The following is a 20,564-nucleotide window of genomic DNA, read 5'->3' as shown; positions in this document are numbered from 1 at the left end:
GAAGTTACACTTCTTTACCCATGAAGACTGGGTGACTGAGATTTACTAAGGGAATATTTTCCTCCTGGCCGCTAGGTCACTGGTTCTAGGGTGACTACAGTGGCAGTCACTTTAGGACATTACCATGTAGCAGCTGTTCTCCTCACAATGTGTAGAAGAAATGTGTTGCTTGCTGCTATTAATACCCACCGGACAGGTGTGTACATTCCAAGTCCTCTGCACCTGCCAATCTCCTGCACTTCTGAGCAGCGTGCTAAACGCCACAACAGCTGCTGCCTTCAGCTAGTCCGTTGGTAGGCTGAGTTCTTCCTCTGTGTTATCCAAAGCACTAAATGTTAATATTTCATATTTACAACCCATTTTTCCATCTAAATCAAAGTCATGAAGGCAAGGTATTTGTGGATGGTTTTTGGAAAGGAAAGATGGCAATCACTCACCTTTCTTCTTAGAAAAATGCGTCAAAGGCCAAAGGAGCTGAGAAGCCACTTTGGAGACCCTGGGAATCTGGGAGACACTGCAGGCGTCCTGCAGATTATGTGCTAGCCATGTATGTCATTGGGAAATGCACTTCTAAAAACAGATGTACAAAACCTGCATATACCTAAGCAATATAAGCCAAGTAACGTCCACTCTCTGTGTCTTGGTGTACCATAACCTCTCGGTCGGTGCCAAGCGCAGTGACTGACATTCTAATCGACAGTTCAACTCCTCACCACGGTATTCAGAAAGTGCACGGTAACTACGACACCACAAAGTCATCCCACCAAGGGTTCTCCTACCCGATCACAACACAGAGATGCTGTCGCTGTCTCATTGCTGAGGCCTATGCTGAAATACTGCCGATACCTATTCATCATCACCCTTGGCCACGTCTTCAATCCCTGAAAGACTCTTTGCTGCTCCAAGTCCAAAAGTATTTCTACCTCCCAAATTCCTGTTTTCCGTCAAAGAACGCCGCAACTCTTGTCAGAAGACTTCACTCAACCAGGCATGATTCCAGCTCACAATTAATATGCATTTTTAATGTTTGTATAAAATGTTTAATACTCACTTGCTTTACATTCTTAAATGATGTTAAATAATGCACCAAGCAGATGGCAGAAACTCAAATGTGAAAACGTCACTAATAGGTCTTTAAATCTTTAAATGCATGCTTCCCCCCCCCCCAAAGGTTTTAAGCAGCCCAGAAGTCCAGGCTTGCCAGATTTGCTTAGATCAAAAATCTTATCAGGCCAGATGGTGGTGGCACACACCGTTAATCCCAGCACTCTGGAAGCAGAGGCAGGTAGATCTCTGTGAGTTCGAGTCCCAGCCTAGTGTACAAAGCTAGTTGCAGGAAAGCCAAGGCTACAAAAAAAAAAAAAAAAAAAAAAAAAAAAAAAAAAAAAACTGTCTCAAAAATTCAATTCAATTCAATTTAAAAATCTTATCAAAAGCATGCAACATCTCCCCTGCCTATTTTTCTTGTTGTTGCTGTTTTGTTTTTGGTATTGTGGACCAAACCTAAAGCCACACAGAAGTAAGCACTCCACTAATGAGTTATAATTCTAGTACCCCCCCACACCCACACCCACACATACTAGCCTTTTTTAAAATCTGGAGAAAGGGTCTCACTAAGTTGCCCAGGCCAGCCTTGAACTCACACAGTTGTCCCAGCAAGCCTTGAACTTGTGCTGTCTGCCTCAATCTCCCAAGCAGCTGGGATTATAGATCTGTACCATCAGGCCTAGCTGCAATGCCCTTTTGCCCTGGTTCAGTAAGGCAGGAACCACACAGTTAGACCGGATTTCACTCAGGCACTGGTGGGTTCACCACAGATCACCATCTACAATTAAATTTCACTAATGAGAAGATCCACGCACAGAAGACCGTGAAACGGAGAGCTCTGAATATGAAGATGGCCAGATCTTAAAATTCAGGATCCTATTAGAAATATTACAACCACAATCCTGTATATCACCCAGTGGAAAAGGACTTAGGTTTTCATAAACCAGAAGTTTCCTTAGGCTCTTTTAGATACAATAACAAATGTAGCCAATTTCATTTATCTGCTTTAAGTCTGTGTCTTTTAACTTAAATGTAAAAAAATGCTCAGAGCAAGTCCAGAAGTGGTGGCCTACACCTTTAGTCCCAGTGCTCCAGAGGCAGAGGCAGGCGGATCTCTATGAGTTCAAGGTCAGCCTGGTCTACAAAGCTAGTTCCAGGACAGCCAGAGCTGTTACACAGAGAAATCCTACCCTGAAACCTCCCACACACACCAAAAAAAAAAAAAAAAAAAAAAAAACCAAAAGCTTTCTAGGGTGACCTCAGGTTCTTTACAAATTCAATAACTATTGAGCAAATATCTCCTATATGCTAAATAGGCAGGGATTAACAAAATCATATGGAAACTTCTGTCTTCACAAAGTTAATTACTGAGGAACAAGAGAGTTTATTAGCGCTATGTAGAAAAGCTAAAACCCCCGAAGAGACACAGGGAGTTTGGGATAACGCTCAACTTTTAAAAGGCGGTCACAGAGACTGGGAGATGGCTCAGTTGGTAAGAACTTGCTGCACAGGTCTGAAGACCTGAGTTCAAATGCCTCACTGGCCGGCATCCACATAAACAAGGGAGGCGTGGATGCGCAGGCCTACAACCCCAACATTAAGGGAGCAGAGGCAGGTGGGCTCTGCAAACTCAGCCAGACAGCCTATGCGAAACAGCAAGCTTCAGCTTCAGTGAGAGACTCTGCCTCAAAGGAGTAAAGAGGACAGTGATGCGTCCTCCTCTGGCCTCTGTGCAAGTGCACAGACCTGCAAACCCATGCGCATACATGTGCACATGCACACATATCAAGACACTCAGTGAAGACCACAAAGGATGGTATGTGAATACGGATCCGAAGGTGGGGGTGATAGATGGAGCAAGTAAAGGAACAGGGAGCCGGAGTCCCGGGGAAGAAGTATGCAGCCCTGAGGTGGAAGCATGCTTGGCTCTCTGGACTTCGTGCTGTGATTATTTGAAATAATGCCTACTTCTTGCTGGAGAAAGTCCTGCCAGTTACTTTGGGGGCGGTCAGGGACGCTGACGTCGTCGCAAAGGCTGCAGACCACGGTTCAGACACTGCGGTCACTTGGAAGGGGTTTTTGTTGGTACGTGCTAAAAGGACGACTCGCCCAACTTGCTGCTTCTCCCTCTTCTCATCACAACTCCAAACACCAACTTCCTAAAACTAACTTTTGCTGACAAAAAGGAGAGAAAGCTGCTTTGGCCAAAAAGGGCCCCATCGTAAGGAAATCAAACCGTTAGGCAGCATAACCCACCAGGAGTACCAACCTTGAACTTCAAAACCAGCTGCTGGTTATATCTGGCAGGTAGTAGGTAAGGGCTGGAGCTGGGGAACTAAGGAAGTGAAAGCCATAGGCTTAAAAGATTCAAGGCCAACCTCAGGTATTTAGCCAGTTTAAGGCCAGACTGAGCTACACAGCAAGATCCTGCGTATAAATAAACAAATAAGTAAATAAAGGCGCTGCTTGGTATTAGTGTTTACAGCTCACTGGATGCTACTGTGTACTATGTTTTGAACACATCTGCTCTCTCCGTGACTTCTCTGGAGCAAGGCCCATATTTTGGTAATGTCGGAGTCCCACCACAAGGCCCTGCACAGGAATGGCAGCACTATCTCCACGAGGGTGATGTCATAGAAACGACCACAAACAAGCAGGCAGCCTTCCCCCTGCTCTAAGTCTCCGTTGGCGTATAAATCCTAAAAACAGACACCACGGTGTCTCCCTCCGGGGCGTTTGAATAATCTCAGCCATTCGGGGTAAGCTCCTGTTTGTGTAACATTCCAGTCTGTATTAAGTCTTTCTTCCCATTTCCAGTGGGGCACAGTACGCACTTTCAGACCAGACCCCAGCCATGGAGTGACCGACCACAAACTACACAGCAACCACACTGTGGAGGACCCTGGTTGGCTCACTGAATCCAGCCAGTCTACAGACACTATCATCTGAAACAACCCAACTCAGACTGTAAATCGACATCCAGACAGTCTAGCCAGACAAGCAGGCAGGAAGGGAACAATTTCAGGGCAGGAAAGGTTGGAAGACAAATTTTAAAAATATCTGATCAGGCAGGGGCCCGGAGGATGAGGTAAAGCGTCACAGCAGAGCTGGCACCTGAACAGACAGGGTTTTGAAAGATGAATAGGCCTGGGACAATCAGACACGGGATCAAAGGGCATTAAGGATTGTGCAAAACACTGGCAGAAACACGGCAGACTGAAAACCATGAAGGAGGGCTGCTCTGTTTCTCAAGCTTTCCAAGAAAAAAAACCAACAAGCTCTCCGAAGGAGGGTGGAGGGGAGGAAAGTTCCGCAGCCGCCTGTTGGGTTAAAAACCTCTTCTTGCTCTCTCTCTCTCTCTCCCTGCTTTGTTTGGCTCCTTCTCTTTTGTGTCTCTCTTGAGGAAATAAAAGTACTGTGTAGGCTTAAAATTTCAGTAGAGAAAAGTACTTGAACTTTAGTGTGGAAAACTGAGAAGCGGGCAAGAGTTAATTTTTTTTTTAGTTTACACGCCTTTCGATATGTAAAGGGAACACAATTAAAATGCAGGTATCACAGCCCTGACACACTAATCCCAAACCCTCCTCTTCACCAGCTCCACAAATATTTATTTTATGCTCACTGTCTGTTAGTTTCTGGGATGCCAGGCCAGTGAGGCAGCCTTTCCTGCTCTCCCTGGAGCAAGCTCTTGCATGCAATCTACAGAAGAAATAATCAGAGGGCAATCCACCTCATTCCTCCAGCGACTGCCAACCAAAACCTGAAGCTCAGGGCAGAGTTAACCAGCCAATAAACCAGTGTGGGTAAAAAAAACACACTTAGCCGGGCGGTGGTGGCGCACGCCTTTAATCCCAGCACTCGGGAGGCAGAGCCAGGCGGATCTCTGTGAGTTCGAGGCCAGCCTGGTCTCCAAAGCGAGTTCCAGGAAAGGCGCAAAGCTACACAGAGAAACCCTGTCTCGAAAAGCCAAAAAAAAAAAAAAAAACAAAAACAAAAAAACACACTTAATAACAAGTAAGGCTGTAGCCATTGCTAGAGGCCCTGGGTAAGCGGCCCCTGTCACCTCTTCCCTTGCTAGGAAGCTTAGAGGGGAGCCTCCTCACCAGTACTTTGGCATGGTGAATGGGCTGAAAGTGGGCAGAGAGAGCCGTGGAAGTTACCTGGGAGCTCAGGTAGATTTTGAGGCACTCCTCGCACACCGCCTTCTTGCAGCAGGGCAGGGGCTGGATGGGCTTGTCTTCCAGGCACACCCGGCACATCAGCACCATGAGGGGCGCGTAGGGGTCCCCTACCCCACCCAGGCCAGAGTAGGGTGGAGCTCCTAATAGGCCAGGCACGGAGAAGGGCTCCGGAGCCAGGTAGAACTCCAGCTCGATGCTGCCGCCGTCGGGGGAGAGGGGGTCAGCCGGGAGCGACAACGGAGAGCTGGGGAAGGAGGGCGGCGGGCTGGCGGGAATCGGCCCCGGCGGCGGCGGCGGCGGCGGCGGTGCTCGAGGTGGGGACTCTGGCGGCGACAATGACTCGGCGGTGGGGGCCTCGGGCAGGTCGCTCTCCACGCAGTACACGGAGCAGAAGACTTGCGGCTTGGCGGGGGGCGGGTGTCGCTGGGCCAGCACGTCCAGGAGCAGCCCGTCGGGGGGCGGCCGACCCGGGGTCGCCTCCCGGGGCCCGGCTCCCTCCGCCTCGCGCTCCAGCTGCAGTTCCAAACTCTGGGGGTCCAGGGGCCCGGTGAGTGGCAGTCCCGCCGGGGCCCGATGGCTCGCAGGCTCCTGGGCGCTCGCGTCCACGCAGCCCGGGTCCCTTCCGCAGCCGCCGCCGCTGCTCAGCTCCGGAGAGGAGGAGGTGGAGGTGGAGGAGGCGGCGGCGGCGGCGGTGGCGGTGGCGCGCGGCCCGGGAGCCCCGGCGCGGTCCCCTCGCGGCCTGGGGGACTCGGGCTGGCCGGCTGAGCCCCCGCCAGGGGCCCGCGCCTCCCAGGGCCCGCCGCCGCCGCTCACCGTGCTCTGCTCCTCGCCCATCGCCGCCCGCGGCCCGCGCCGCCGCCGCCCATCCAGCCGCCGGGACCCCCAGCCGGCGCCGGGCAGCGCGGGCAGCGGCTCTGCTCCACTCGCGGCTGCGCTTCTGCTTCCGGGTCCCTCCTCCTCCGGGGCCGGGACGCCCCAAGCTCCCTCCGGGGAGCCCGTGCTCCCGGGCCGCAGCGCGCGGCCAGCCGGCTCCTCCTCCTTCGCCGCCGCCGCTGCCGCTGCCTGGTCGTCGTCGTCGTCGTCCTCTGGCGCGGCAGGGCACCGCCTCGGGGACGCCGAGGGCCTCAAGCTGCGGGTGCCCGGTCCGCATGCAGGTCGGGGCGGTGCCGCGATCCCGCGAGCCCCGGGCGGGGCGGAGGAGTCCCCGGGGGTGGTGGGGTGGGGAGGGGAGAAGAGGCGACCGTCAGTCCCGCGCCACCCCTGTCCCCGCGGCGGGGCGCGCAGCCGGCGATCCGAGGGTCGCGGGGCCTGTGGCGTCACCGAGAGGTGGCCGAGCCGCCTGGTGCCCCCCGGGGGGGGGGGGCGGGGGAGAGGCGGGAGCGGGCGACCTCCCTCCCTCCCCCCTTCGTGCTTCACCTAGGGCCCTGCTCCCTCCCCCTTCACCCCACCCCCTTGAGCGCACACCTCCCCACACGTACACACGGGCGCGCGGGCACCCGCGCACACACTCGCACGCACAGCCCCGAGTGAGTGTGAGCGAAGCTGAGATGCGCTCTCACGCCTTAAGGAGTTCACACTTGGCCCCAGCCAAACCCGTGAGCGCGCGGCCGGCGCCCCGGAGGGCCGTGCTTTCAGTGGAACTTCCTTCCCAACTGCTGGAAAACTGGGGCTCTGCACCGAGAAAAACGCTGGGATGTTGCACCCAAGAAGCAGCAGCAGGGATTCTTCACACTGTTGTGTATTCTGCCTAGTTCCCTGTTCTCTGTCTAGAGCGACAGGATCTTTGAAAACCACAAGTAATCCAAAAAAGCACTTGTCGCCTCCTCCTCCAACTAGAATACTTAGAAGCACTAACAAATAACTAATCTGAGATTTACCCCTTTTCCGCCCGTCGGTGTTCTCTCGGGAAATTGTTTTTTGTGGGAGTGTTTTTTGGTTTTTGTTTGTTTGTTTCTTAACCCTTTTAAGTGGGTAGCCTGGCCTAATTAATCAACTGGATCATTGTTAGGAATCAGGGAGATTAACATAACCATATTCATACCCAAAACTGTTTCCAAGACAACAATTATATTTGAGCCAGAACTTAATTGTGTGTTGCTCTATCTTTATTTTACAGGAAGTATTAGTCACCCAAACACTGGTGTGTTTTAATATTCTAAAGCCAATGAAAACATTTTTGGGAAACCAACCCCCCCTTTTTTTTAAATTTAGGAGGGAATTCAATTTCCACATTCATGTCAAAGAAAGAAACTGTGAAGTGTGTAGATTTTTTTTTTAAACTTGAAGTTGTTATTGAGTTGTTCTAAAATATTTTCCAAAGCAGATGAAAATGCTACAAGGTGACTAAGAATTCAGTACTGGCCAAGCAGTGGAATCCAAGGTACACCTGGGCAGCTTGAGTTGCATCACTAACAAATGCCCTAGCACTCATTAGTATGACCCGAGAATGAAGAATTCTTTGTTTTGTTTTGGTTTTCTTGTTCCAGGGTTTCTCTGTGTAGCCCTGGCTGTCCTGGAACTTGCTCTGTACACCAAGCTGGCCTTGAACTCACAGAGATCCGCCGGCCTCTGTCTCTGGAGTGCTGGGATTAAAGGCTGAAGAATTCTTATTTTGAAGATTAAATGGTACTCAAGTGGCCTGGAGAGATAGCTCAGTCAGTCGGAGCATGGAGACCCAACGTCAATCCTCAGTACCCACCTCAAAAGTAAACGGTCAGCAGTGAAGCCCAGACAGGAGAACGGATGACCTACTGGGACTCTTGAAGACGCCCATTCTCATTGACATTTCTTTATCATGACTTCTTCCTGCTGGATGCTTCTGCCATTTCTGATCATAGGTACATGCTATCCCATCTCCTTCCTCCAGATAAATCCACACTTGCCTGAGTCCTGGGCCTGGCACCCCCTAGAATTGGTTCTGAGACCCACAGGGCCCCAACAGTATAAAAACAAGTCACGATGCAATGTTGTGGGATATTTGTACACGGTGTGAAGATGTGTTACTGTGATTGGTGTAATGTAGAGCTGAGTAGCCAATAGCTAGGCAGGAAGAGGTTGGGCGGGATTTCTAGGGACAGAGAGAACTCTGGGAAGAAAGGCAGAGTCACCAGCCAGACTCAGAGGAAGCAGAAATGGCAGTACAGAGATGAGGTAAAGCTACATGGCAGAATGTAGATTAATATAAATGGGTTAATTTAAGTTATAAGAGCCAGTTGGGAAAAAGCCTAAGCTAATGGCTGAGGCTTTATAATTAATAACAAGACTCCATGTCATTATTTGAGGGCTAGGTATCCAAAGATAGTCCAACAAGAAAGCTTGCTACATTTGGTGCCGAATGACCATAGAACCTGAAAAAAAAGGTTCCAAACTCAGAGGAGATGGTGGCTTCCTAGCGACCCTGGTCTTGGGTGCTTGTGGCAGCATACAAGGACACAACTCCTTTAAGAGGCCCTGCTATGAGCTGACGGCACTACTCTGTGGTGGGAGACTAGGTAGAAATGCCTGCTGTAGTGTGCACCCAAAAACTTCCCAGAGCTGGGGCTGATGGACGATGCTCTAGGCTGGGGCCCACAGGCATGAGGCTCAACTCTCACCAACCAGCCACCAGCAACATAAGCAGAGCTGCACTGAGGCTGGTGTGGCCATTTAAGGTTTGGCTCACAGGATCAGAAAAACACTGAAGATGCACACAAAGTCAGGTCCAGACTGAGAAAACCTCTGAACCGATATAGTATGTATGCTATAGAGTAATCCTTCTGTCCACTTTGTAAATATATGTTGCTATGACTGGTTTCATAAACAAATGGACCAGCCAATAGTTGAACAGGATAAAGTTAGGCAAGAGAGCCAAACTGAGAATGATGGGATGAGGAAGGGTAGAGTCAGAGAGGCACCAGCCAGATGGAAAATGAGATGGAAACACAAAATGAGATAAAGGTAAAAGCCTTGGAGCAGCACATAGATTAATAGAAATGGGTTAAATTTTAAAAGCTAGTTAGTAACAAGCCTGAGCTATTGGCCAAGCATTTATAATTTATATTAAGTCTCCGAGTCAGATATTTGGGAAGCAGCTGCCCATTATTTGGGAGCAGGCAATTAGGACAGGGAGAAAAAGTTCACCTTATGTGGTCAGAAAAACACTGAAGATGTGCAGAAAGTCAGGTCCAGACTGAGAAAACCTCTGAACAGATATAGTATGCTTAAAAAATGATCTTAGATGCTGAAGAAAGAAAAGAAGACAGCTACCAAAAATAAATAAATAAATAATTTAAAAATAGTAAAGTCTTTAAAGAGAGAGTAAAGTAATATAAAAGGAAAAAGCCACATAACAATGGAAAATACACAAGATGTCTGGATCCTGTGTTTTTTTTCTTCACTTTGAATTTATGGCTTTGTTGACTTTGAATTTTTTAAATGCTAAAGTACAAAAACAATAGCTGCTGAGAGACACTGGATTATGGGAACTACTAAATTAAACCAAACTATATATTTTTAAAATGTCTTAACTTCAGAATGGAAGTCAGAAAACATACTGCATTGCGGGGAGAGGTTTGACTTTGTTTACATAGGAAACAAAAAGCTATGATCTCTTCAAAGTTAATGAAGATCAGATTTGATCTGGGGAGACCTCCTGAAAGTCTTGGCTACAGACATGAAGAAGAAAAAAGAAAAACTACAGAACAGGTGATATATATGCTGATCCCTTGACATGGGAACAGCTCTGAGACTGGTGAGACATGATAAATATTGTTGGCTACAGAGTCCTCATGACTTATTATTGCATGCCATCTTTTCATATGGCATGGATAGAGGTTTGGTTATACAATCCAAACAGACTTGTAAAGTTAACAGATGCCTTTTACCTGCTCAAACAAAAAACAAACAAACAATTATCTTTAGCTGACTTGTGCATATTGCACATACCAAACTTGTGCTAATACAGGCATACATGTTACCTTTAAGAGTTTGTGTGTTTTCAGAAAAAAAAAAAAAAGGACTAGACACCAACGAAGACAAGTAGCCCAAGTAATCTAGCCTCTCAGAATACCTCTGTTGCAGTTTCCTCAAAATTCTGCATCCAGAATAACTTCAGAGCTACTAGCTGAGATGGTCCAGCCTCACACACTACTCCAGCCAGGACTTCAGATAAGCCCTGCACTTTCCCATCACACAGAGACTGGACAACAAATGATACAGCTAGTTCTCCCAGGTCTTGACCACTATCACAGTTTTCTCAGATAGCAGGAAGCAGTCTAGAGAACATGATGCCCACATTCCCAAGAGTTGGAGTAGATGGTTTTTGGTTGTTCAGTGGGTTGTGGATGTTTATCATCATTTTAGGGGTTTGGTTACAAATTGTTGTTGGTCATGTTCGAAGAGAAAGCTGAGTGAAGGAGATTAGATTCAAAGATCTATTTCTGAAAAGAAAAGGGAGGATATAGAAATGATAGGGTAAAAGATAGATTATTGAATCTACTTTAATCTAAAAAGCAACTATTAATCTCAAATATTTAACATTGATATCGATTTTTCTATATTGATATAATTTAAGGTTATTTTTGTTATATTGTATATATGTTCTGCTCTTGTTTAAAGTATAGTACTTATGCAGCTCATTTAACAATGTAATATAAATTTTCTAGTCCTTGAAAGTTATTATTACAAACTATTTAGGATAATTAAGAAACACAGGTCAGTAGTTAGTTATCTAACAATCAAATTTGTGACCATGTTGGATATGTTTTCAAAGTCAAACAGATATATTTTAGAGACATATTGTCTTCAAACACTTCAGAGACCTACAAAATGTGTCATTTAAGATGTTTTAATAACATAAGGCTTTTCATGACAGTGAAACATTTCTGTCATGGCGGCACCAATTTACTTCAAAAAAGGATAATGGGTATCAAAGAACCTCTATATGGAATTTGTTTTCATTGTGACAAAGTTAACCATTAGACAAGAAACTGCCCTTGCCTCCACTCTGACAGAATACTGTACAAATTGGACAAGCCAGACAGTAAGGAAGGCAACTGCCAAACCTTACCAAGACAAAGCAGGACAAGCCTTCAACATTCCTGCTTCACAGAAATGCCCCCAGTGTTGCAGAGGAACCCTGGGTGACTGTGCAGGCCGCCAACTGTCTTTGTCATTTATATAGTTTTGCAAGTTGTTTGCTCTGACCTTCCTGTTTACTCAAGTAATAATTTTATCTTTCTTGGGTCTTTGATGGAAATTGAAGACTAGATAGTTATACAGTTTTCCTTGTTAGCAAATTGAGAAAAACTTACACAAATGATGTAAAGTTTATAAGGTTGAAAAACATAAAAGCTTAAGTTGTTTATCTAAGAAATGTTTTAAGGTCTAAAAAGATATTTTTAGGATGATAATACAAGTTATGATAAAATAATGGTTTAGGTATAAAGCTTTTGACTCATCAAAATAAGATAGATATTAGAGTATTGTCTTCAAATTTGCCAAATACAAATGGACTGGACATTGCTAATGTAACCCTTACTTGATAATTGTTCTTATTGTATATAGTTTTAATATGTTAGAGTTAAAACCTTCCCTTTTTATTTAGACAAAAAGGGGGAAATGTTGTGAAATATTTGTACACTGTGTGAAGATGTGTTGCTGTGTTTGGTGTAATTGATGTGATTGTAAAAAAGAGCTGAATGGACAATAGCTAGGCAGGAAGAGGTTAGGCAGAATTTCTGGGGATAAGAGAACTCTGGGAAGAAGAAAGACAGAGTTGCCAGGCAGATGTGGAGGAAGCAGGATGGGCAGTAGAGAGATGAGGTAATGCCACGTGGCAGAATGTAGATTAATATAAATGGGTTAACTTAAATTATAAGAACTAGTGGGACAAGCCTAAGCTAATGGCCAAGCTTTCATAATTAATAAAAGTCTTGATGTCATTATTTTTGAGCTGGCAGCCCACAGAAAAGTCTGACTACAATGCAATGCTATAATAGTAGTTTTTCTCCTCAGTTTCTCCAAAATTCATGAAGTGCCAGTGGTAACTGTACAGATGGAATTTCTTCTTTTTTTTTAAAGATTGATTAAAAAATTGTTACTATATAACAGGAATTCAATAGACATACCACGAGGTTAATATTGTCCCAACTCAGACCATCTGCAGACAAATTGTATGTGGCTGTTACTACAACAAAAGTGTCATTAATGTCTGCCTGTACCACTTTCAACTCTCAGCATGTCCTAACCTGAACTAAACAGTTCCCATAAGCCTCTACCTTTAATATCTGAACTCAAATTTAGAATTCATGTCTGATCCAGAACCTATGACTGCCACCATCAATGGCTTTTTGTCATTACTAAATGTTTTCCTTTAAATATGGTTTTTTTTGGAACTCCCTTTAAAAATGTTAGCCAGATATTAGATTATTTAAAAATCTAAAATTAGCTAATTAGAAAAAAAATTGATGTGGTAACTTAGAAACTAAATCACTTTAGTTGTACATAATGAAAGCTAAAATGAAATTCTTTTGAACTGTTGTAGAGGAATATTGGAAAACAATTATATGTAAAATAGTGGATTTGTCTGTCTACAGAACAGTCCCTTAACTATTGAAAGAGGCACAAAGAAACCAATTATTTAACTAAACTTTGTTTCCAGAAGTGGCTGAAGGGGTAGAATGTCTTTGTAGTTCATACAATGGAATCTGGGGCCTCCTCTCCTATTATCTGCTCTTCCTCTGTGGAGGAAGAGATCTTGGAATCATGAAGAAAAGGGCATTGAGTGCTTAAGAGAAATACAAACGGCTCTGTCTTCTTTTCCCACCTAAACCCCTGAAGAAAAATCCAACCGGGCAGTGGTGGCGCACACCTTTAATCCCAGCACTCAGGAGACAGAGGCAGAGGCAGGCGGATCTTTCAAGGCCATTCTGGTCTACAAAGAGAGTTCCAGGACAGCCAGAGTTCTAATGCTGTGAAGAGACACCATGATCACGGCAACTCTTATGAAAGAAAACATTTAACTGGGGGCTCACTTACATTTTCAGAGGGTTAGTCCATTATCATCATGTCAGAGAACATGGTGGCAGGGCAGGCAGGTATGGTGCTGGAGAATTATCTGAGAGCTACATCCTGATCCACAGGCCTGGGGTGGGGTGGGGGGAGTGGAGACTGGGCCTGGTGTGGGCTTTTGAAACCTCACTACCCCTACCCCCAGTGAAAGACAAACTTCCTCTAACAAGGCCACAGCTCCTAATCCTTCTAATCCTCAATTAGTGCTACTCCCTGATGGCTAAGCTTTCAAATATAAGAGGCTATGGGGACCCTTTTTTTATAAAAAAAAAAAAAAAATTATATTTTTTTATATGAGTGCTGTCTGCATGTACAACTGCTAGAAGAGGGAATCAGATCTCATTACAGATGGTTGTGAGCCACCATGTGGTTGCTGGGAATTGAACTCAGGACCTCTGGAAGAGCAGCCAGTGCTCTTAACTGCTGAGCCACCTCTCCAGCCCTTTGGGAGCCCTTCTTATTCAAACCATCACAGACACTATCACTTCCTCATCTTTCCTGAGTTTTCTCTTTAACTAACTATTCATCGTAGTATTCTGATCAGCTAAACTCAGTCATAGTTAATATTTTTCAGTTCATGCTGACAGGTCTCTGTTTCTGCATTTATAATGTATGCAATGGGAAAACATTCTTTTTAAAAAATAAAAGTGAAACAGTTTCATCCCTAAGAACAAAAAAATGGGCTAGATATTAAAGATAGTTGTTTGCATGCATGTTCATATAAAGGCAGCAAGGTCTGGTTCTTTTGCTGACTCAGCAGATATGTCTGTTAGATACTGTGGGAAACTCTGAAGTTTACAAATGTGTTCAATGGAGAAAATAATCCTCTTCCCCAGTTTTTTTTTTTTAAATTCTTGACTTTGTTCCATGTATGAAATATACCAAACTGTCCCAAGTAGGTTTTACCTAAATATGGAAACCTGGTAGCTAACCTTCTGCATATATTTAGAAAGAAGCAATGGCAGAATGTTATTCTGTAGTGACTTAAGCATCATGTAGAATTGTAATCTCCAAACTATAACAAGAGATCCTTAAGAGCTATGACAAACTTGCAGGAGCATGATGTACTGTTGAAAATTCTTGAAGGAATTACATGGGCACCATACAAGCTACTATGGTTGTTTGGTCCTGATTATTATTAGAAATGTTTTGTGTCTTAAAGAATGCCATAGAAAATAACCTAGGAACAAGAATCTGATCAATTCTAACCAATCCCAGTAAGTCTTAAGGATGTAGTGGGGATAAGGAAGAAATGGGGGGGTGGGCGCAGGAGGAGGAGAAGCAGAGGAGAGATAGACAGAGAGCAAGCATACAGTCTGTTAAAACTTAATATGTAGATTTATAAGACATACTTGTAAAGCACTAACTTTGTCTGAAGAATAGCTTTGCCTTTACCCACAGTCTCCTGAGAAGCAGTCTCTCAGCCTTGGAACTGGTCCACTAGACCTATCTTTAGTCACTAGAGGGTTGGGGGGAATCTTTAGTCCATGCAACACAGTATATGCTAACAATATGATTTATGGTAAGGGCTTTGAGTCATGTGGTGTCAGCTTCAGCTGTGACAAGTTAGAAAGTGAGGTCAACTACATGGGTGATCAACTATGTCTACATTATTGACCTCAAGTAAAACCTGAACATGGAGGCTTGGGTGAGCTTCTCGGTTGGCCATATGGTTCCCCGTATTCCATCTATGTTGTCATTTTTCATTTCTGAGAGACTGGAGCACTGTCTCTGCCAGTCCCATCGGCAGAGGATAATCAGTGACTCTGCCTGGGCCCCTTGGCTCTATTTGTCTTTCTTACTGATGGTTTTATCTGCATTTAGCTCTTCATTGTCATCAATCATAACTGACAGCAGTCTGCTTTGCCAAGCTCTGTGTCCATCTAGAGAATTGTTTATCTCAAGGATTCTCTTAAGAACCTCCTGAATGACAATACTTTGACAAGCAGAAGTTCATTGGTCCTTGTAGGTTCTCAGTTGCTTCCTTGTCCCAAGCGGAAGGGTGTCACTGGGAAGATAGGGTACCTGCCAATTCAAGATAAAGACAGGAAAATATGAGCGAAAATGAATTACTTGGTTCTTGTCACAAGGGAAAGTTCATTTTCTCAGATGGTCTAGAAAAGAAAACTTCATTTCTGATAGAATGGCTACTTGAAGTTGGTTATCTTTTGCTTGACAAAAATCTAGCAAGAGAATGAAATGGTTCTGAAAGTTTTTAAGCCAACAGTTTAAGCCATCCAGCTAAATTTATTTTAAAATTATGCCAAATAATTTTTATCTATTTATCTCTTAACACACTGCTACCAAGTTGGAATGGGAAAAACCCAGCTGCCTTTGGGGGATGTTAAATGCCACAAGCTGTTTCTCAAATACTGTGGCATCAATATAGCTCAAAATATTTTCTCAAATACTTTTATTTAAATTTCTCAATATGCAAGTATCAAAAACAGCTTTTTATTCACACATTCATGACTCATTTACATTTTCTGGTATTTATATGACTCTGATGCAGCTCCAGTGAACTTTAGGGGAATCACTTCTGTTCCATAATCCTGTGGGATAAGTACTAAGGTAAGTAGGTTTGTCTGTAACACAGTCCTGTTTTCTATTAGTTATCCATTTGCCCTCACTCTGTAGGCCTCAGTTTTCACTTCTGCAATATGGGCAGATCCAACTGAATTGTTCTAGAGTTCATTTCATTACTAGAATTATAATTTCCTATTCAATCAACTTGCTCATATGTCTTTTGTGCATAACATCCTGATATGCATAGATAGGGCTTATACTTGGTGGCTATAACTCAATCAGACCCCTGATGAATACGATTCTTCAGGAGTAAGATACATGGACAATGAAGACATCAGACAGATTTTGTGGGTGTGAACATTGAACTACACACTCAGTCCTGTGGGAACATCAGTTCCTGGTGACTTCTGTCATGGCAAATTTTATGGAGTCGGAAAAGGTGGAAAAGGCAGCGAATGATTGAAAAATGAGGTTACAGGAGTAAGCCCACAGTGACAGCAAATAAGATGACTTAAGTGGCAGCTAGCAGCAGCTCTAGGGACTGATCATGTGTTTCGCAGAGCACACAGAAGACACAAAGGTATCTGGAGACTTTGGGCAGGATAGTTGTGTTGGCTGTTCTCTGTCCTATTTCTTCTCTTGTCTACCCTTTGGTTTTCTGGATATTGGCCCAGAGCATCACAGGTCAGAAACTTCCCTTGCCTTCTTCCTTCCAATTCATCCAAGGGAACTGACTGACAGGTGATGAAAGGACTGGGGGTGTTTACTTGTCTAGTTCCTAACCTAACAAATCCCTGTAAGCTGTCTTTGTCTTCTGACAAAGGCCAAGTAGCGCCTCTGTGTCTAAGACACCTTCCTGAGGCTCTCATAGTAGCAACAAACATTTAAGTACTGCAGTAAATGGAATGCCTCAAAGTTCTAGAAATCTGTTGTTTCGTGGTTCCGAAATTACAAGTCTAGACTCATGATGTTGGCTGAAACCCAAGTATGGATGGTTATATTTCCTTCCCTCTTCTCACCTTTGGTGATGCTAATGATCCTTGACATTCTTTGCTGTGGTAGTTTGAATAAGAATGGCCCCCATAGGCTCATATATTTGAATGCTTGGTCATCAGGGAGAGGCACTACTTGAGAGGGATTAGGAGGTGTAGCCTTGTTGGAGAAAGTATGTCACTGGGGAGCAAGCAGGCTTTGAGGTTTCAAGAGCCTAAGCCAGGCTCAGTATCTTCTTCCTGCTGCCTGCAAATCCAGATATAGAACTCTAGGCTGCTTCTTCAGCACCATCATGATAATGAACTAAACCTCTGAAACTGTAAGCAAGCCCCAACTAAATGTTTTCCTTTATAAGAATTTCAGTGGTCATGGTGTCTCTTCTCAGCAGTAGAACACTTACTAAGTACTTGCCTATCTCTGTCTTTGCCATCATATGGCCATCTGTCTATCAGTGTCTCTTTTCCTCTTCTCATAAGGACTTTAGTCAGTTTGGATTAAAATCCTACCTTACTGCAGTATGGCTTTATCTGAACTAATTCCCTGGACATACATTCTACATCAAGTAAGAAAAACATTCTGAAATGCTTGGGATTTGAACTTTACAGATCCTCTGGAGTAACGTAGTTTAATTTACATCAAGAGAAAACTACCCCCCACCTTTTCCAATCCCATGGTACTAAATTATCTCTTGCTCAAAACCCACCTTTGTCCAGTCTTTGTAATTGATGCCATTAATAAGTTCTCTGAAATGCATTGTTTAGATCATCTGTATTCTCCAGAGAGTCTGACTATGTAGGTTTGATTACCCTTGGAGTGATTTGACTTTGATTTGGAAGGTCTTCTATTGTAGGATGCTTTTAACCGGAGAATCATGATCCAGCCTGGGATTAAGAAAACTAGTTATATTGGCAACTTAAAATATGTATTAGGGAATGGAGTCTCAGAGGGCCATGAAGAAAGGACCTCTTGCTACTATGCTGTTAAGTCATGATGGGATGGGAAGTGGGAAAGGATACCAATGGTCAAAGGCTTCCTGTGTCCCAGGGTATGATCCAAAGTCTTCTTCTGACCTTTTGTGTGGTGTACATTTTCCCCACTCTACCTTAATCATTGCACATACCTTAATCATCTTCTTGTTCCTCCTCAAATATCCCACCATGCTGTAGCCTTAATTCTTTCATCTGTGTCCTGAGCACTGACACTAGATCCTTACCCTATGATGGTTAATCTTCATTGTCAGCATGACAGAATTTAGACTGTCATGAAGCTGTTTCTAAAGAAGGAAGATCAACCCTAAATATGGGTGGCACTATCCCATACTCTGGGGTTCAGAGCTGAAGAAATTAAAAGCACTTCTCTCTCTCTTTCTATCCCCTTCATGCTGTATTGATGGACTAGAGTCTCAAACTATGAACCAATGTAGCATCCCTCTCTTACACTGCTTTGGTCAAGTATTTTTTTCACAACAGCGAGAAACCCAACTAATAGACCTGCAGACCAACTTTCTCCATGTTGCTGTTTAAAAGACCCTTTGTCAGAGATACCTTCCTTGGCCATTCTGGATCATACACCATCACCACTATCACTGCTTCATCCCAGTCCTCTCTCTGCTGTAGAATAATCCTTTTGTACACTGTGAAGATGTGTTGCTCTCGTTGGTTTTTTTTTTTGTTGTTTGTTTGTTTGTTTGTTTTGTTTTTTCGAGACAGGGTTTCTCTGTGTAGCTTTGCGCCTTTCCTAGAACTCACTTGGTAGCCCAGGCTGGCCTCGAACTCACAGAGATCCGCCTGGCTCTGCCTCCCGAGTGCTGGGATTAAAGGCGTGCGCCACCACTGCCCGGCTATTGTTGGTTTAATAAAGAGCCAGCTGGTCAATAGCTAGGTGGGAGAGCCAGACTAAGAGAACGCTGGGGAGAAGAAGGGTCGCCCAACAGACAGGAAGGGAACAAGACATGCAAGAGGACAGGTAAATGCCACAAGTCATATGGCAACATGTAGATTGATAAAAATGGGTCAAGTTGTATAAGCTTAGTAACAAGCCTAAACTATCAGCTGAGCACTTATAATTAATAAGTCTCCATGTCATTTATTTGGGAGCTGGCTGGTGGGACAGAAAGGTCTGCCTACATCTCTCCCTTTATTGTATTTCCCAAGGACCTGCCCACCTGAGTTAGTACATAATTATTTTTCTGTTAGTTATCTACTTCATAATATATTTATAATTCCATGAGAAAAGTACTCTATCTATTGATGGAAATTCACCAAACATAAAAAAGGTGCTCAATAAATATTCATTAATTGATCATAACCATTCGAAGTAAAAATCTATAACAAATGGTAATAGTATGATATAGTCATGAGTGACAGAAAGAGAATAGGAAGAATTAATTATGAGCCTCAGACTTGTTCCACGCCCACTTAGGGAATCCTGATTTCATACAACTAACTTCTTTATGCATTTCTTATAAGGCTGTCAAGAAGATCTGCTAAAAAGGTTTTGAATTTTACATTTTGAGGGTTAGTTTCCAATATTATTAGAAAAAAAAATCCCAATGGATGTTAGTCATAGGCATTAGCAATTCCTATGAGAACGCCTGTAGGTTGTGTGATTCAGAAATACAATCCTAAGATTGTCCTTCTGATTTGTACATTGTTATTTTGTACTGGCAGATTCCACTAATACCATTCTGAATGGCATGGGCTGTGGCTCCAGGGCGCCCAGCATCTTCCTTCTCCTGATACCTGATTGTGTTCATCTTACTCTTCCTGCACTTCCTCAGTTGACGCAGTGCCCGATGGTCAAGTTACAGTCTTAGCCAATGCATGTAATGTGATTAAAAAGCATGTTCTGGGACGCACATTTTTATTTAATCATCTGCTTCCAATTCTTGACATGACTAAGAGATATTGTGAAACTGCAAAACCAGGGTGCTTTCTGCACCTAAGGACCCAGCCAGCATGGTACCACTGTTGCTTAAAACAGTGACTGTGTATGACTTGCACCAGCATACAGAGATTTGATAGAACCCTAATCTCCGATTGTTAGAAGGAGTCTTGAACACACAAGACTCTTAGTCCCTTGCTCACAGCCATGCTGTATACTATTTTTAAAAAATACTCCTTTTAAATGTAAAGGGTTAATGAATTAAATTAGGATAGATTTTATTATCAGCAATGTCAATGAATTTGAATTAAACAGAACTTGAATCTTGGGGAAGGTGCTTTGTCTGTTTCTCCTAAAAATATTATGATCAATTAAAAAATGTGAAAGTTTAGATTTAATTTTTTTAGGATTTTATTTTTATGTTTAATTGTGTGTGTGTGTGTGTATGTGTGTGTGTGTGTGTGTGTGTGTGTGTGTGTGTGAGAGAGAGAGAGAGAGAGAGAGAGAGAGAGAAAGAGAGAGAGAGAGAGAGAGAGAGAATATCAAATTCCCTGGAGCCGTAGTTATAGAATTTTGAGTTCTCTGATATGGATACTGGAAACCAAACTTGGGTCCTCTGTAACTCTGAATTACTGAGTTATTCCAGCCCTTGGTTCTTTTTTTTTTTTTTTTTTTTTTTTTAGTTTTGTTTTGTTTTTCATGTCCACTCAGAAGTATCAGTGAAGACTCACAGGGTGTAGACATTCATTTTTAAATTGGCCAACCAAAATCAGTTGAAAAACTATTACATAAAAGTGAAAGATAGGAACTCAGAGACAAGTTCATCCTCTGACAACCTGTATGTCCTAATCTAGTTATGGAAAGTCAAGATGGCCCTTTCCTGGC

At 43.9% G+C, this 20,564-nt stretch overlaps 1 protein-coding gene and 1 long non-coding RNA gene across 2 annotated transcripts in view; one reads left to right on the top strand and one right to left on the bottom strand.

The window, feature by feature from the left end:
* Window positions 1-6,206, bottom strand: part of Rnf217 (ring finger protein 217) — a 119,229-nt gene extending 113,023 nt beyond the window's left edge. Inside the window, exon 1 of the mRNA XM_006981257.4 lies at window positions 5,208-6,206. Coding sequence (XP_006981319.4) covers window positions 5,208-6,062 — 855 coding nt within the window. The 5' untranslated portion in view covers window positions 6,063-6,206. The remainder of the gene's footprint in view (window positions 1-5,207) is intronic.
* Window positions 6,207-14,574: 8,368 nt separating this feature from the next.
* Window positions 14,575-20,007, top strand: LOC121823148 (uncharacterized). Its single transcript, XR_013045015.1, has 2 exons — window positions 14,575-15,848; window positions 19,466-20,007. It is a non-coding gene; the product is annotated as an uncharacterized LOC121823148 (long non-coding RNA).
* The last annotated feature ends 557 nt before the right edge of the window (window positions 20,008-20,564 follow it).

Source organism: Peromyscus maniculatus, chromosome 16, assembly GCF_049852395.1.
Source record: "Peromyscus maniculatus bairdii isolate BWxNUB_F1_BW_parent chromosome 16, HU_Pman_BW_mat_3.1, whole genome shotgun sequence".
Classification (NCBI taxonomy): domain Eukaryota; kingdom Metazoa; phylum Chordata; class Mammalia; order Rodentia; family Cricetidae; genus Peromyscus; species Peromyscus maniculatus.
The sequence above is the reverse complement of the archived record's forward strand: the minus strand, read 5'-3'. Positions and strand labels throughout refer to the sequence as shown.